This window comes from Cydia splendana, chromosome 14, assembly GCF_910591565.1.
Source record: "Cydia splendana chromosome 14, ilCydSple1.2, whole genome shotgun sequence".
Taxonomy (NCBI): Eukaryota; Metazoa; Arthropoda; class Insecta; order Lepidoptera; family Tortricidae; genus Cydia; species Cydia splendana.
In genome coordinates, this window is record NC_085973.1 from 5,394,208 (window position 1) to 5,411,629 (window position 17,422).

Genomic DNA, 17,422 nt, shown 5'->3' on the forward strand with positions numbered 1-17,422 from the left:
TTGCTTAATGAGAGAGTGAGATGCAATGAAATTGGACCAAGGTATTGGACAGATGGAATACCACCCTAATCCTTGCCTATGGTAAGGCTAAATCACCAGTATTTTTAAAAAAAAGCACTGAAATATCTATGTCATGATATTTCGGCATTTAGTTTTTTAAACATTCGATTACATCCGACACTTTTTCTTGTTAATTTACACGAATACAGGACTCAATTTTATCTTTCGCGCAACACCGGCTTCCGACACGTCGGAAGGAAGGAGCCCAAGCGATATCTTACCGTACAAATCGTTCTGCCATTTTTTGCGGGGGGAAACGTGCACACAGTCGCACTTCTCACTCACTACGTACAAAATCCAATCCGTAATAACGACACAAATACATAGAAAATGACACACGTCAAAAACAAATCTTGCACACCTCGATCTCCTTTTGTGTACGTACGAGTCACTACACGCACCGCGCTAGTTGTGTGCATGCTCAGTTGAGCATGTCCTTCGGCAGAGGGGAAATATTGTGAATGCCGACTCCCTTCCCTGGTGCTGCCCGAAGATTTTACGTATAAAGACTACAAGTACCGGCAACGTTGATGCGATTGACACTTGCTTTTAAAAGTGGACGCAACTGAAATGAGCGCTCGCGTCTTCCAATTAAATTAGTATACACCCCAGCTGGTCGGGTTATCTCGTCTTAACCTTTTGGACGCCAATGACTGATATATCGGCACCGCAGGTCCAACGCCAAAGACTGATCCGTCAGAGACCACAGAGCAACACACCTACGTGCATATACATAAAGTTCAATTTAAGTTTTAACACTTCGGTGACGTGCCGTCCGAGTGACAGCTTTTGTTTGACACGGCGTCGAAAAGGTTACATACTCCATCTACGTGTAGTAAATGATGTTCACACTATGGGGAAACGTGACATGGGGCGGTGCAGACTCTGTATGGAGGCAAAGGAGACGCCCTTGCACATCCTCACAGAGTGCCCTTGCCTAATGCGTACTCGTGACTTAATCCTGGGCGGACACATATTGCGCCTGGAGGAGTTAAAGTCTCTCGACGAGATCCTGCAGCTGTTTGAAGTTGCAGGTTTGGATCGAGAGTTGTAGTAGGTGGCGATCACAATAGATCAGGGATGGTCGCAGTGATACATAGGCTTTGGAGCCTTATATAGCCCCTAACACGAAGAAGAAGAAATGATGTATTAGGCGGGCACTACACCGTGTCAAGGCAGGTGCCGCAGCAGCGTCATCAGCGGCGGTCGGGTGGCGCGCTCTCCAGGCCTAGCAGTTGCTTTATCCGCTCCACGCAGAGCTTGGAACCCTCGTTCGCTTCTCTGGCCATCTGTAGGAAAAATAATGATGTTAAAGATAAATAAACTAACCATATTATTTTGTGGTACATTGCATTGAAAACAAGCGTGGTAAAGATAAGCATCGGCTTTCGGCAGTCTAGTCGTAAGGAATGCAACTTCCAAATAGTAAGTCTTGGGAAAGGTACGCCTTTGCAATAAACCGAAACATGTAAACATATTTTTGACGTAGACTACAAAAAACTAATACTAATAAAACTTACTACAGCAAAATTCACCCGCACCCAGTCGTCCATACAGGGACGACCAATGGTACAAAATGGTACAAATAAATGCAATAGTAACTCTGTTTGTTACTGGTTCACGCTTATACCGCTGAACCGATTTAGATGATTTTGGTATAGAGATAGTTTAGGGAAAGTAGCATCTATAGGATTTTACTATAGAAGTGGCGTATGGGAATATTTATTCTACGCAAATAAAGTCGTGGGCTGTATTTACTAAAGAATAGTTAAGGAAGCCATACGGAAGTACCTAGAGTACAGTCGACGTCAAATACATGTTTTGCACCTTCCTAATAACTGTACTAAGCCGAAAAATGTAAAAAAATCTCATTTATTTATTTGTTAGCCTGTTGTGTCCCACTGCTGGTCAAAGGCCTCCCTCTCTTTCTTCCACGCGTCTCGTTCTATGGCAATATTAGGTCAATCTTTCCGAAAAACGTCAAGATCGTGCCGCCACCTCCTTCTAGGCCTGCCGTGACGCCGCACTATGTTTGGTGTCCACTCGGTAGTTTTCTTGGCTCACAAGTCGTTTGGCATACGGCAGATGTGTCCGGTCCAGTCCCATTTAAGCTTGGCGGCTGTCAGGGCTACGTCGGCTACTTTGGTTTTGAAGCGCTAGATGGAATTTCTGATTCTTACAAATTTGAATTACAAAATTGACAAATCTTACTAAAACCAAATCCATACTAATATTATAAAGGCGAAAGTGTGTCTGTCTGTCTGTCTGTTACCTCTTCACGCTTAAGCCGCTGAACCGATTTAGTTGAAAATTGGTATAGAGATAGTTTGAGTCCCGGGGAAGGACATAGGATAGATTTTATGTCGGAAATCATCGCTGAAGAGAGTGCAAAGAGGGGTGGAATTGAAATAGTTAATGGATTGCCTAATAATTGAGGTAAGCAATGCGCGAATTGAATGATTGCTATTAGCATTATCCAGGCGCTATACCTACTTTAGCTGCTGTCACTAATTCCACGCAGACGAACTCGCGGGCAAAAGCTAGTAACTGTAATAAGCCGAAAAATGTAAACAAATCTTACTAAAACCAAATACTTACTAAGGCAAAGTTAAGGAAGCCATGCGGCAGTCCCTCGAGCACGTCGATGCCGACCACGTTGCCGAGTCGCTTGAGCTTCTTGGCGAACATCACGCAGTCGTCCAGGCACGGGTCCAAGTGCACAGTCTGGAACGTTACAATAGGGCCCGTGCGAAGCCAGGGCGGGTCGCTAGTACTTACTAAAGCAAAGTTTAGGAAGCCATGCGGCAGTCCCTCGAGCACGTCGATGCCGACCACGTTGCCGAGCCGCTTGAGCTTCTTGGCGAACATCACGCAGTCGTCCAGGCACGGGTCCAAGTGCACAGTCTGGAACGTTACAATAGGGCCCGTGCGAAGCCAGGGCGGGTCGCTAGTACTTACTAAAGCAAAGTTTAGGAAGCCATGCGGCAGTCCCTCGAGCACGTCGATGCCGACCACGTTGCCGAGCCGCTTGAGCTTCTTGGCGAACATCACGCAGTCGTCCAGGCACGGGTCCAAGTGCACAGTCTGGAACGTTACAATAGGGCCCGTGCGAAGCCAGGGCGGGTCGCTAGTACTTACTAAAGCAAAGTTTAGGAAGCCATGCGGCAGTCCCTCGAGCACGTCGATGCCGACCACGTTGCCGAGCCGCTTGAGCTTCTTGGCGAACATCACGCAGTCGTCCAGGCACGGGTCCAAGTGCACAGTCTGGAACGTTACAATAGGGCCCGTGCGAAGCCAGGGCGGGTCGCTAGTACTTACTAAAGCAAAGTTAAGGAAGCCATGCGGCAGTCCCTCGAGCACGTCGATGCCGACCACGTTGCCGAGCCGCTTGAGCTTCTTGGCGAACATCACGCAGTCGTCCAGGCACGGGTCCAAGTGCACAGTCTGGAACGTTACAATAGGGCCCGTGCGAAGCCAGGGCGGGTCGCTAGTACTTACTAAAGCAAAGTTTAGGAAGCCATGCGGCAGTCCCTCGAGCACGTCGATGCCGACCACGTTGCCGAGCCGCTTGAGCTTCTTGGCGAACATCACGCAGTCGTCCAGGCACGGGTCCAAGTGCACAGTCTGGAACGTTACAATAGGGCCCGTGCGAAGCCAGGGCGGGTCGCTAGTACTTACTAAAGCAAAGTTAAGGAAGCCATGCGGCAGTCCCTCGAGCACGTCGATGCCGACCACGTTGCCGAGCCGCTTGAGCTTCTTGGCGAACATCACGCAGTCGTCCAGGCACGGGTCCAAGTGCACAGTCTGGAACGTTACAATAGGGCCCGTGCGAAGCCAGGGCGGGTCGCTAGTACTTACTAAAGCAAAGTTAAGGAAGCCATGCGGCAGTCCCTCGAGCACGTCGATGCCGACCACGTTGCCGAGCCGCTTGAGCTTCTTGGCGAACATCACGCAGTCGTCCAGGCACGGGTCCAAGTGCACCGTCTGGAACAACAGGGATGTTCTTTGCGCTTGAATTTAATGTTACGTACGTGTCAACGTAAGGATACCGAACCAATTCCAATGAGGTTTAGTTTTTTCTTGGTGCGAAGGTCAGGTGCGGCCTTGCGGAGTATGGGGGGGTTGTATTAGCGACGATAGCTTTTTAGGGTTCGGTACCCAAAGGGTAAAAACTGGACCCTATTACTAAGACTCCACTGTTCGTCTGTCTGTCACCATGCTCATGATATGCCCATTATATACAATAAAAACTTTGAACTTTTGAACTTTGAACCGTGATAGACAGTTGAAATTTTCACAGATGTATTTCTGTCGCCGCTATAACAATAAATACTAAAAAGTACGGAACCCTCGGTGGCCGAGTCCGAATCGCACTTGTCCGATTTCTATTTTATAAGGTATGCTGATCTTGGTCACAAATCGTATTAGGTGTATAAGTTGACCCTAAACTAATAACGACAGTTAATTCATTAAGCGCCACTTGCACCATCCCACTAACCCGGGGTTAAGCGGTTAAACCGTTAACCCAGTGTCAGATTGTACTGGTAACCATGGCAACTCCAGGTTTAACCGATTAACCCCGGGTTAGTGAATGGTGCAAGTGGCCCTAAGTGTGGACATTTTTTACAACGAAATAAGGACTACCAACCAGTATCCTGCAGGGTGGGAACCTGCACAGTAACTTGTCGTCTGCCCAGTACGGGGAGAGCAGCGGGTCGCGAGGCACGGAGAATATGAACTCGTCGGACGGACTGCGGGCGATTAGGGCGTCTAGGTTCGAACGCACTGCTATCCTAAAAAAAGAATAATGATAAGTAAAGTGTATTCATCACTACTTGTCCTATCATGTAAACAAATACTTCTCGAAGACATTATCACACTTTTCTGTGGGATTACTCAATAATCATCACTTAAAACGTTGTTGTATACTTAAAGAAACTCACAAATTTAAATCAACCAAATAACCACTGAAAAATATAATTTCTAATAAGATTTTCATAAATAATCACAGTAACGAACGGATCACCTCAAAAACATCTGACATTACGATGTCTAGATTTTCTATGGATTTGACGTTTGTTTGTTTAAATGATAAGACACGTAAGGATGAACACACTTTATAATTAATGATTCCAATACTGGCGATGAGTTCTGCGGAACTTATGTAAGGTTAGCAGCAGAAGTAGCTCGGTGATGTGTGTATTATATTTTTGTATGTCACAAAGGTGAACACCCCCTGTATACCGTATGACTTGACGAGAAGTGAGTTTCTTGGCTGTGGGCTGAATAAACATCCTCTGAAATTATATACATTCATGTAAATACAACTGCTTGATGTAACACAAATGACTCACTCTTCCTGTGTTGTCCTGGAGATGTTGTTAGAGCCTGTGATGTACGCTAGCCGAGACGACATGGCACCCATTATACCCGTTGCAGCTTCGCTGATACTGAAATTAATAATTTTCTTATGTTGAAGTAAAACTAACACAGGAACAGGAACATTTCTGAAACGACACAAAAAACCGACAAAATAGGGAGCGGTGGGCATGACGAGGAGCATGAGGAATAGCGCGGCCACACTACCATAGAGAAATATAGTAAGAATAGAGTGCTCACTCCATACATCAGTTTTGATACCAAAACGACTATCATTTTCGCAGTCGACATCTAGCATCGAGTAGCGGAATTATCAGTACCGCTACTTGACACTAGAATTCTCTAGTGTCGCGACTCACGGGAATTGTATTGAACAACAATTTACAACTAATATTAAAAGCAAAAGTAGTTGAAAATAGAGTTCCGGTTAATCCGGTTATAATATTAGCTGAAAATTGTTGAGCATTGGACTTTTCGGTCGTCGGAACATCTATTGTCAAGTAGCAGTACTGATAATCCCGCTTCTCGATCGACTACGAAAATAATAAGTTGTAGTTTTGGTACTAAAACTGATTTATGGAGCACTCTATGTATTTTTTTCTCTATGACACTACGTCTCTGCCTACTTCACTCGCTACTTCCCATGCCATTCGTCGAGTATGTGGCCGGGGTATTAGACGGATTCTAATAGCAAACTTACCGTGTCTTTATCCTTTTCTTATTCTCCCGGTCTTGGTCTTCCAGAGGCAGTTCACCAACCAGTGTGCTGGAGTTTTCCGACTCGACTTCTCTGTGACTAGAAATAAAAACATGTCAAGTTTTAATTCTGTTTTCTGTGGATTTTCACGCCGTGTGAAAGGCAGTTAGAGTTAAACCAAGCTAAGTTGTCAGCGAGTTTGATAGCCCGGAGCCCATAGAAGTTGGCGTAAAAAAATCGCCGCCCATTTAAAATAAAAAAATAAAATAAAAATAAATTCATTTATTTCAAGCTACAAGGCTCATAATTGGTTGTCAACAAATGTCAAAAATAATAATGTAAAAATTCCTATTAATTAATAGTAATAAAATAAATATAAACAAAAATTAAAATTGAATTTAAACTATTAAAATTGGAATAAATTAAACAATAAAAGCTACAAATGACTTAGTCCTTTTTTTTATCCTATCCTATCCCAGTCTTAATTACATGCCTGTCACAGCAGTGCATGATGTAAGGACAGTCCGGTCTGTCCGCGATCATCGCCAGGACTGTGTTGGGGCTGGCTCGCACCCGCTGGACCCAGGCCGCGGCGCGCAGTCGCATCGTGGTATGCAACACGCCGTGTGCCGCCGCGAACAAGCCCGAGGCGCTACAGTAGCGAGGCAGCCCCATCAATGCCCGGAACGCGTTATTGTATTGGACGCCGAGTGCACTGTATGCTTTTTGCGTGTAATTAGCCCACAGGCTGCATGTGTACAGCGACGTGCAGTAGGCTTTGAACAGCGTCAACTTCACGTCGCTGGAACACCGAGCAAACCTGCGAGCCAACATGTTCGCCCTTACACACGATGCCCTCCGCTCCCGTTCAATATCAACGTTATCTTTCAGGTCTTTCAGCTTCATTTAGCTTGATCTAACTCGATTTTCGTTCGCGAATGGGATTCGCGTTGCGTTTTGACAGTTTGGGTTGAATGTGTAGGTTCGAAAACAAATATTGGCTGTTCCATACATTCCGGCTGATGTAATGCCACTGATTTTATGGGACAGCCAAATTTTTTTTCGCGATTTCGGCATTAATGGTCCCATAATAAAAGTTTCCGCCCAACGCCCGCCCATCAGGGGGAGCATACACCTGTCGCGTGTGTGGACGCCGGATCCTCTCTCGCATAGGACTATACAGCCACGAACGCAAGTGTCGTCACCTGCTGGATGCTGCTTAAAACATCTGACACAGATGAAAGGGCCTATTATTATTAATATGACCTGTCAATTCACTACACAGAGTATGGCTGCTAATCAAAATGTCACCCTGTATGTCAATGACAAAATCATAGTATGTACAGTTGTAGTGCATAATTGTCTTCCATCGTATTTTCACGGAAACATACGAACGCGTCTTGCTATTTCAGTCAGTCTCGGTACAAAAAGTACTGACGTTGACTGAAGTAGCATGACAAATACGAACGTTTCCGAGAAAATACGAAGGAAAACAATTACGCACCACATCTGTAGTAGGTACCTGTTCTCTTCTTGGCCAGTGTTGGGCTTGATGACGGGTATGCGGCGGCCCTCGGAGTCCGTGTCGCTATCCAACACGTAGCGCTCTAAGAAGTCCGATACTACTTGTTGCGACTTGTCTTCGGGCGGCGAAAAACCTGAAAATCAAAGTAAATTAAATAATCTCAGGATATTATTGTCTCATATAGTATACATTGCACGTAGAACCGATGGCCATTGGGGCGGAAATGTTCTCGTGTGGCGACCACGTACCGGAACCCCCACAAGGTGGACTGATGGCCTGGTAAAGGTCGCGGGAGTCCGCTGGATTCGGGTGGCGCAAGTCCGGCCATTGTGGCACTCTTTGGGGGAGGCCTATTTCCAGCAGTGGACGTCCTCTGGCTGATATGATGATGATGATTATTGTCTCGCGAACACTTTGATGTTTAAACCGATGGAGTTAGGATTAGGATTGAAAACAGATGGGTATTGTTGCTTATCGATAATTAACGCAGGTAAAAAAAAAACCGGGCAAGTGCGAGTCGGACTCGCGCACGAAGGGTTCCGTACCATAATGCAAAAAAAAAAAAAACAAAAAAAAGCAAAAAAAAAAACGGTCACCCATCCAAATACTGACCACTCCCGACGTTGCTTAACTTTGGTCAAAAATCACGTTTGTTGTATGGGAGCCCCATTTAAATCTTTATTTTATTCTGTTTTTAGTATTTGTTGTTATAGCGGCAACATAAATACATCATCTGTGAAAATTTCAACTGTCTAGCTATCACGGTTCGTGAGATACAGCCTGGTGACAGACAATAAACAATAATAACAATAAACAATAAACAATATTTATTTGGTAGCATACAATGTTTAGGTAATGGGCTAGTATCTCTTTTTAAGTATTGTAAATACTTGTATTAAGAGAATACCGCTCTTCCACTATAGGTAATTTACAGTTTGTTTTAATGCTATTACATGAGTTCGGTTAGGGTAGAAATTTACAATTACTATTACAATTTAACATTAAACTTAAAATTACAATATCATGCAATATAAATATTAGACTAAAAACTAATGTTAGAAGAAAATTTTATACAAGCAATACCAGTTTATTTTCTGAACAGTAGTCCAGCGACTAGTGTACGAAATAGGTAGGTAACAATAATGATAAAACAATTTGATATAATTAAATTATTAATTAATATGAGAATGACTATGTGCACGCGCACTCGGGCGAGTGTGTGTGTGTGTGTGTGTGTATAAGTGTATGTATGAGTGATTGATTTGATATGATTAGATTAACTTTTAGATATTATATTCTCTATGTCATTATAAGTTTTACATTTTAACCATTTTAATACTTTATTTTTACACTCGAAATGGGATGAAGAATAAATATCTATATATTTATTTATGAAGTTATATAGGTAGGCAGATTGTGTAGTTTGTTGCCTCCTAGCAAATGCAGTTTTTACTGTCGGAACGATTAAAACATTACTATTCTTCCTGCGTGAGGTTTGTGGTTGAGGCTTATACTCGGTATTTTTATGAGTTTTTAGTATGAGCTGAAGTACATAGAGTTTTCGTACTGACAATTGGTCACAGGTAATATAAAGGTCGCTAGTTGGGAATGTGTAGGGTTTAAACAACATAACTTTTAGGAGCGCTCTTTGAGCCCTTTCAAGCTCTAGGAACTTAGTTTTGGTAGCACCGCCCCAAACAGTAATGCAATAGGTGAGTACTGATTGCACAAGTGATACATAAATTTGACTCAGGAGTGTTTTAGTCGCTACATGTCTAAGGTTTTTAAAGGTCCAGATAAGTTTACGGGTTCTTGCCATAATACTTTCAGTGTGCGCATGCCAAGTCAAACGCTGATCAACCATAACACCTAGGTATTTTGTACTTTCTACTTTAGTTATGTTATGATTGGGCAGGAGCAAGTGGTTTGTGTAGGATTTTCGCAGGTGTGAATTCTGATCGAGAATTGAGTATCTGGCTGTGTACGATTATAATTTGAAAAGGTGATATAATTAGTCTTAGCTGTGTTTAAGGTGAGTAGGTTGTTGTGTAGCCATCTTGCAATTTTAGCTAGTCCCCTTTCTGCGTGTTGTCGAACCTCTTCCCATGTATTTCCCGAGAAAACGATGGCAGTGTCATCGGCATATGTAAATATATTTCCTGCTTCAACCTGCATGTCACACAGCTGATTTATATACACCAAGAAAACGGACGGACGGACGGACGGACAGCGAAGTCTTAGTAATAGGGTCCCGTTTTACCCTTTTGGTACGGAACCCTAAAAAGATGTGCTTCTAAAAGTGCTTGACTCTAAGGCTTTTTTTACCTATGGTTCGTCGTTGGAAGAAATTGAAGTGTGGTAAGTTTGTGCAGTCAACTGCGAAGTAAGGCGGTAGATCATTATTAATGTGTGCCAGTAAATGAGTTAGAAGTAAGCGGGACATTTTTATGAACCGCTGCGACAATGTACCAGTGGTACAAATGAGTTGCCAAACGAGTTCTCTAGCGAGATATTGTCACTACTTTGAAGAAAATCTCGTATCTCACTCTGCTACTCAAAGTTGAAACTCAGTAACTCCGTATGCATTCCATATATGGACCATTATCTATGAAAAGGGACCTTATTGTCGATGGCGCTTACGCCGCACAGCGTCGCGCGGCATTGTATTTATATCGGAGCATCGTTAATAATGGCGTAAGCGCCATCGACAATAAGGTCCCTTTTCATAGATAACGTCACATAAAGTTACATTTAATTTTTTATTTTAACTGACAGAACAAGATACGAGTTTTTTTTAAAAGTAATGACGATATTCCGTCTTACCAGTAGCGATGTGTTCGCTTTGTAACGAGGCGGCGCTAATGGTGGTGTCGGAAGACTGTCGCCGCTCGCTGCCGGACTTATGCGCTTGAAGCTCCGCCAGGTCCGATGGTGACACCTCCTCGAATGATGATGGTCCAATGTGCATTGCGTCTCACTCTCTCACTAAGCAAAATGTGAGACGCAAATACACATAAAAAAATTGGATAGGTGGAATACGCCCCTTACTAATACATTGTTTACCAGTGGCGGTGTGTTCGCTTTGTAACGAAGCGGCGCTAATGGTGGTGTCGGAAGACTGTCGCCGCTCGCTGCCGGACTTATGCGCTTGAAGCTCCGCCAGGTCCGACGGTGACACCTCCTCGAATGATGACGGACCCTCGCTTATGCCTTCTGCGAATGAGTAATATATTAAAGATCAAACAGCAAATGTACAAAAATATTTTTAGACACATCATCATCAATTTATTTCTGATTAAATTTTTTGACTTGCGTGCGCTCGAATCACGATAAAAATATAAAAGTTATACATACATTATGAAAAGATTAATTAAGATCTGTGCCCAAGGCCAGATTCAAAGTATTCAAATCAATGTGATCAGCATTCGTGACTGTGTGTGACGCAGTACTTTTTGTACCGAGACTGACTGAAATAGCAAGACACGTTCGTACGTTTCCATGAAAAAACGATGGAAAATAATTATGCACTACATCTATATCTTATATGCCTATACGTTACCTTGTGAAGGGCTGACTTTGAGAAAGCCGTTGCTGTCTAGAGGCGTGGTGGCGTTAGAGGTCGAGTGACCAGGTTTGGCACAGTTGCAGTTTTTGTGGCCGCAACCTGTATTGCCACTTGGGTTTGGACACGCGTACGCTGCGGACGAATAAATAGATTTTTTTTTTTATTTAAACTGTTTATTACACACATTAATAAGAAAGTTTACAAACAAAATTCTTAATCTATTATTATTTAGATTTTAATGGAGTTGATGAAACCTTTGTTTTGACTATAGACTAAGGCCCACTTGCACCATCCCACTAACCAGGGGTTAAGCGGTTCAACCGTCAACCCAGTGTCAAATTGTACTGGTAACCATGGTAACTCCAGGTTTAACCGGTTAACCCCGGGTTAGTGGGCCTAAGGAATACAAAAACGCGTGAAATAGTGTCATGCCTTGAGGACCATAGTGGCACAATACAAAATTAAGAACCTGAATGACGACGTTATTCAATTATTCAAAGTTGAAATTTTGAAACGCAAATGTTTTGTGTAATGACATACGAATCTATGGTTTTCAAGGAGCATTGTGTAATATTATAGCAGTAAATTTGACCAGATTAATGGTGCTCTAACATTGCATTGTCTCATCTCTTAATCGGAAACCAAGTAGGACTTTTTTTCTTTGGGTACTTATTATCCTACTGGATATACATGTTTTTCTTCTTGTTGACCGAAGCGTTAGTGAACAAAAACAGTTTGCGCGAGTCAAACGCAAACTGTTTTTGTATGTCCGGATGTTCTCCTCTTAAGACACTTTATGGCACTTAATAAAAGACTATTGCGAGTACGCTGTGATATTGACTCAAAGAAGTAAGTATTTTTTGTTTTTACATTTTTTAAGCTTAATGAATCTTAACGTGAGGTTAACTGCTCACAGAGCCTCTAGTATACTGTAGTTTCTAGACACGTATTTTAATTTAATAAACTTACCTTTAAGGCACCTCATCATAAATCCAAACGGCAGTAGCGGATCCATAAGACATAACAGACGGGCGGGACTCGGTGTGAAGCTCACTAATAGCGGAGCGTATGCCAGGAACAGTCCTTCTGGACTTCTCAGACCACTGGATAGGATCTTCAGTGTGCAGCTGGCTAGGAGATTCGCGCCTGCCGAGTCGCCGGCGAAGACTATTCTTTTACCTGAAGAATATAATTTAACACATTCACTGCCAAGAAAGCGTATGTAAGTAAGTGAACGCTTTATTGTACCAAAAGAAAGGAATAATGGTTACATCAGATAAAAACATAAATGTGTAGTACAAAGGGATAGTTGTTTATGAATGAAAACTATTTGAACTGTATATGCCACGTATAATGAATTTGAAATATATCTCGACGTTACAGCGTTTGTGGTCAACGGGCGACTGAGAAAATAAAGTCACCTCCGTCAAAATTACTTCGTGCAAAACTAGTCTCTTTGATCACGAGCGCTATAAAGGAATCGAAGCGTCTGGGTGTATTTTAAATTCATTATTCGCGATATAATCGGTTTCGTATTGATTTGAAAGGGGCGACACTACAGTGTTGCCACTTTTTAATTTCTACTCTTTTTGCCAAGCTGTACAGTTAACTCTTGTTAGCGGATAAATATCTGGGAGATCGAGCTTTGCTCGGAAAAAATATAGAGGAGCCAGACTATATTCCACGGACAGTATGGGCACGTTGAGCTTGGCGGCCCATTCGCGGAGGTACATCTCGTGGGACTTGGATTTTCTACTGACAAAGTTGTTTGACAAACTATATAACACTCACCGGTAGTACCAATAGTGGTAAAATTATTCAGCATCCAACAGTAAGCGTAGTAAACCTCCTCCAAGGCCCTCGGGAACGGCGCCTGCGGAGCCAGACTATAGTCCACGGAGAGGATGGGCACGTTGAGCTTGGCGGCCCACTCGCGCAGGTACATCTCGTGGGACTTGGATTTTCTACTGACAAAGTTGTTTGACAAACCATATAATAACACTCACCGGTAGTGCCAATAGTGCTAAAATTATTCAGCATCCAACAGTAAGCGTAGTAAACCTCCTCCAAGGCCCTCGGGAACGGCGCCTGCGGAGCCAGACTATAGTCCACGGAGAGTATGGGCACGTTGAGCTTGGCGGCCCACTCGCGCAGGTACATCTCGTGGGACTTGGATTTTCTACTGACAAAGTTGTTTGACGAACCATATAATAACACTCACCGGTAGTGCCAATAGTGCTAAAATTATTCAGCATCCAACAGTAAGCGTAGTAAACCTCCTCCAAGGCCCTCGGGAACGGCGCCTGCGGAGCTAGACTATAGTCCACGGAGAGGATGGGCACATTGAGCTTGGCGGCCCACTCTCGCAGGTACATCTCGTGGGACTTGGAGCTCTGCGCCACGAAGCCGCCGCCGTGGCAGTGGAACAGGACGCCCTCGGCGGCCGGGAGGGAGGAGCTGGCTTCGCCGTTCTGGGAATTAAAAAAATAGTGAGGTAGCTTGATAGGTCAATTCGAGTTTTAGTTATTCGATATGATGCTGATCTGTCAGTGTCAAAAGTGACGTTTTTGGTTGAAGAAATGTCACACTGGCAGATCAGAATCATATCGGAAACAAATCGAATAACTGTGCAAAACTGCAGGAGTAAGCCAGAAAAAAAATCGAATAACTAAAACTCGAAATGTCCTATGAGGGTCGAGGCGAGCAAGGTCTAAAAATTTGATTTTTATAAGTGCTGTTTTTTCTAAAGATGTTTGAAATTTCAAAGAGCTTTTGTTTAGAGCGGTTTATTTGTTGAGAGTTCTTAAGTGAATATAGGTCAGAGAAGGCAAGTAAATAATACCTAACATAAACATAACTAAACGTTTAAAACAGGCCCCAGAAATCAAATAAAATCTAGGCAGCAATGCTAGCACTTTTCGATTCTATTTTTCAAAGTCGGGGAGTCAAATTTTACGTTATTAGAATTTTAACCAATCACAGGAAACTTTCCTTATTGATTAGAAAACGGGGTATACCGACAAAACACATTTTAATTTTAAAAGCGTGCCGATGTGTCGGTTGTAACATCTTGAGGTGCGTCCAGACCTGGCAAACGCACATAGAATGCCCTTGTATGCGAAAAGCTCGTTATATGGCTATCTGCTCATGTGAATAAAATAGTTATCGAGCGATTTTTAAATTTTGACACATTCACCAGGTCTAAATACACCTTTACTGGTTACTCGTATCACAGTATCATATTTTAAATTACATATCAAACTTACCATGCCAATTCTCTTATTAACACTAATAAGCCTAACGTTAAGGCTCTGAAGACCTAGATGCACGGTGGGCGGCAGGACGGTCAGCTCTTTCCCTTCTGTTGTGGTCACCGTCACCGGTTCAGGCGGGATGGTGATCACTTTGTTGACGGCGACCGTTGAGGACATTAGGCTGGGCACGCGTTTCATTATTTCTGGAAAGAAATGAGAAATCTTAAAACGTTGGTCGTGAGATTAAATTGAGTCAGTTTTACACTTTGGTTATATTTGAAGTGAAAACTTCTTTAGCGGCGCTGTGCACTTTTTGTGATGGGGAAAAAATGTCAAACCCGCGACAGGTCACGTGACCGTAAGATTCGTAAGACGTAAAACGGACACGTGACCTGATCGAAAAACTTTTACAATGTCATTGAGTTTTCACTTCTACCGGCACTCCCGGAGTGCAACCCGTTGTTTTTTTTTAATAATATTATAAAGCAGGGGTTCCCAAGCTGTGCGTTGGAAACCAGTATGCTTACTTCGCCTAGTGTCTAATTCATTACATTGCGGTATCTGAACTTTTGAATGCAGTTTACCTTAGTAGTCGGCAATGTAACGTAAATTGCATGCAAGTTCTTGCTAGTTTACGCCTCGCTTAGGCTGACCTCGCTCGCCTCGCCTGTCAGGTTTTAGGATCGAAGTGTCAGATGTGATCAGCTAAACATATCTGACAATGTCAGTCTGTAATAACACTTTATTAGGTATCGTCTTCGGTTGTCCCATTCGTTTTTCGTCAAGTTCTTAAATTAGTCCTTTTCTGCTTTCGTCACTCATTCTACATTCGTCACAATCGTCGGTGGCTTTCAATGTAGAATGAGTGACGAAAGCAGAATAGGACTAATTTAAGAACTTGACGAAAAACGAATGGGACGACCCAAGACGATACCCTTTATTACTATTTAGTTACAGACTACGGAGTGTCAGATTCAGTCAAAAAATAATGTCAGAAAATGTCCGATTTTGTAATATTATTTAGTTACGAAACCCTCATTTTACAGTTCCCTACGATACTGCCTTACTACATAGCCTCTAAAGCCTACAAGTCTACTTAAATAAGTCAGTGGGACAAGGATAGAACGTATAGAAAGACCATGGCGTTACCGCTCTCAGCCAGGAACCAGAAGGCCTTGCAGAACTCGACGCTGGCCGACTGCGATATGTTGACAATCCGGCGCGCCCGCATCTCCGGGTCGATCAGGTACTGCCCGCCCGTCCACACCGAGCTGATCAGGTTGCCGTGGCTGTAGTACGCCTCCGAGAAGCCCGCCATGCAGATCGATATGCCTTTTAGGATGCCGCGCATTGACGGTAGGAACTGGATACAAAAATACGAATATTTGAAGATCACATAAAGCTTTTCAGAATCATCAAATACCCGTATACATGTCATTTCATTTCAAACGATATAAAATTTATCTAAAGTTGGTATTCCACCTGTCAAATTTCTTGTACCAATGTGCATTGTGTCTCACTCTCTCACCAGGCAAAATGTGAGATGCAAAATACACATTGGACAAAGAAATTGGACAGGAGAAATACCACACTAAAACCAGATATTATAGAAAATCACATCAAACAATGACTAATTTTGTGATATCATATTAGACTAATAAAAATGCAAATTTAGACTTTGTCATAATACAATCAAACATATCAGGATTTTCAGGCAATGTCAGATGAAAATAATAATTTACTTGTTAGGTTGATATTAAACTAACCAGATTTTGACAAATATTCTCAGACTAAAGTTTCAACAATGTCTGTTTCTGTCAGATTAATCTGCCAATGCTCAGAAAAGGCCAGACGAATGTCTGATTGTCAGACGATGTTACATCGGATATCGGATAGTGTCAGGCCGACAGACAATGTCAAGCTTTGTCACATAAATGTAACTTTTATTACCGACCTGGAACCCCAGACACTTCCCATAGAAGCATTATCAAGAGGCTCTCCTCTCCTCCCCATATCCTGGGGCTATATGGCAGGCGCTACGTTTTTAATTCTACGTTAAGAATTACACACTACTGCCTCGCGCTCTAATCGTTATACACATTTACATTTAGTTACCAACCCAGTACCAACCTGGAACCCCAAACACCGTCCGTAGAAGCAGTACTGGTTGATGGTGTCGGCTTGCGAGAACAGCTCCTCGGGCGAGCGCGCCTCGGACGGGAACAGGTCCCCGGGCGGCGCCCACGACAGCAGCGTGTGCACGTGGTGCAGGCACGTGCCGAGCGAAGCGAGGAGTTGCCCGCACGATTCTATTTCCCTGAGGACACAAAATGCACAAATTAGCAACACACTTAACCTATCGCCTGGGTCGTAGAGAAAAAAGTACATAGTGCTCACTCCATACATCAGATTTGGTACCAAAACGACTATTATATTCGTAGTCGGCATATAGCATCGAGTAGCGTAATTATCAGTACTGTTACTTGACAATAGATGTTGCGGCGACCGAAAAGTCTAATGCTCAACAATTTTCAGCTAATATTATAACCGGATTAACCGGAACTCTATTTTCAACTCCTTCTGCTTCTAATAATATTAGTTGTAAATTGTTGTTCAATACAATTTTCGTGAGTCGCCACACGAGAGACAGTATCGAGTAGCGGTACTAATAATTCCGCTACTCGATGCTAGATGTCAACTACGAAAATAATAGTAGTTTTGGTACCAAAACTGATGTATGGAGTGAGCACTTTGTTCTTACTATATTTCTTTATGCCTGGGTTTAATGGATCCTGACCGTATTGTTCAATCATCTTTGCATTTTTTTCGAAGACGTGTTTGTGCTCAGTATGACACGACAGAGGTTTGAACCCAAGAACCACCAAAAGACCAGAATGACCAGGTCGCTGGCGAGGTGTTCTTAGAAAGAGATCCAACCGTCT

The 17,422-nt window shown here is 43.1% G+C and overlaps 1 protein-coding gene across 1 annotated transcript in view; it reads right to left on the reverse strand.

Annotated features, from left to right (window-relative positions):
* Positions 1–185: 185 nt before the first annotated feature.
* The window catches only part of LOC134797098 (hormone-sensitive lipase), a 33,883-nt gene continuing 16,646 nt past the window's right edge, over positions 186–17,422 (reverse strand). Inside the window, exons 4-16 of the mRNA XM_063769317.1 lie at positions 16,611–16,797; positions 15,630–15,843; positions 14,493–14,683; positions 13,448–13,697; positions 12,196–12,405; positions 11,221–11,358; positions 10,725–10,874; positions 7,659–7,794; positions 6,140–6,235; positions 5,415–5,510; positions 4,709–4,853; positions 3,919–4,044; positions 186–1,349 (exon numbers count right to left, since the gene is read on the reverse strand). Coding sequence (XP_063625387.1) covers positions 1,257–1,349; positions 3,919–4,044; positions 4,709–4,853; positions 5,415–5,510; positions 6,140–6,235; positions 7,659–7,794; positions 10,725–10,874; positions 11,221–11,358; positions 12,196–12,405; positions 13,448–13,697; positions 14,493–14,683; positions 15,630–15,843; positions 16,611–16,797 — 2,032 coding nt within the window. The 3' untranslated portion in view covers positions 186–1,256. The remainder of the gene's footprint in view (positions 1,350–3,918; positions 4,045–4,708; positions 4,854–5,414; positions 5,511–6,139; positions 6,236–7,658; positions 7,795–10,724; positions 10,875–11,220; positions 11,359–12,195; positions 12,406–13,447; positions 13,698–14,492; positions 14,684–15,629; positions 15,844–16,610; positions 16,798–17,422) is intronic.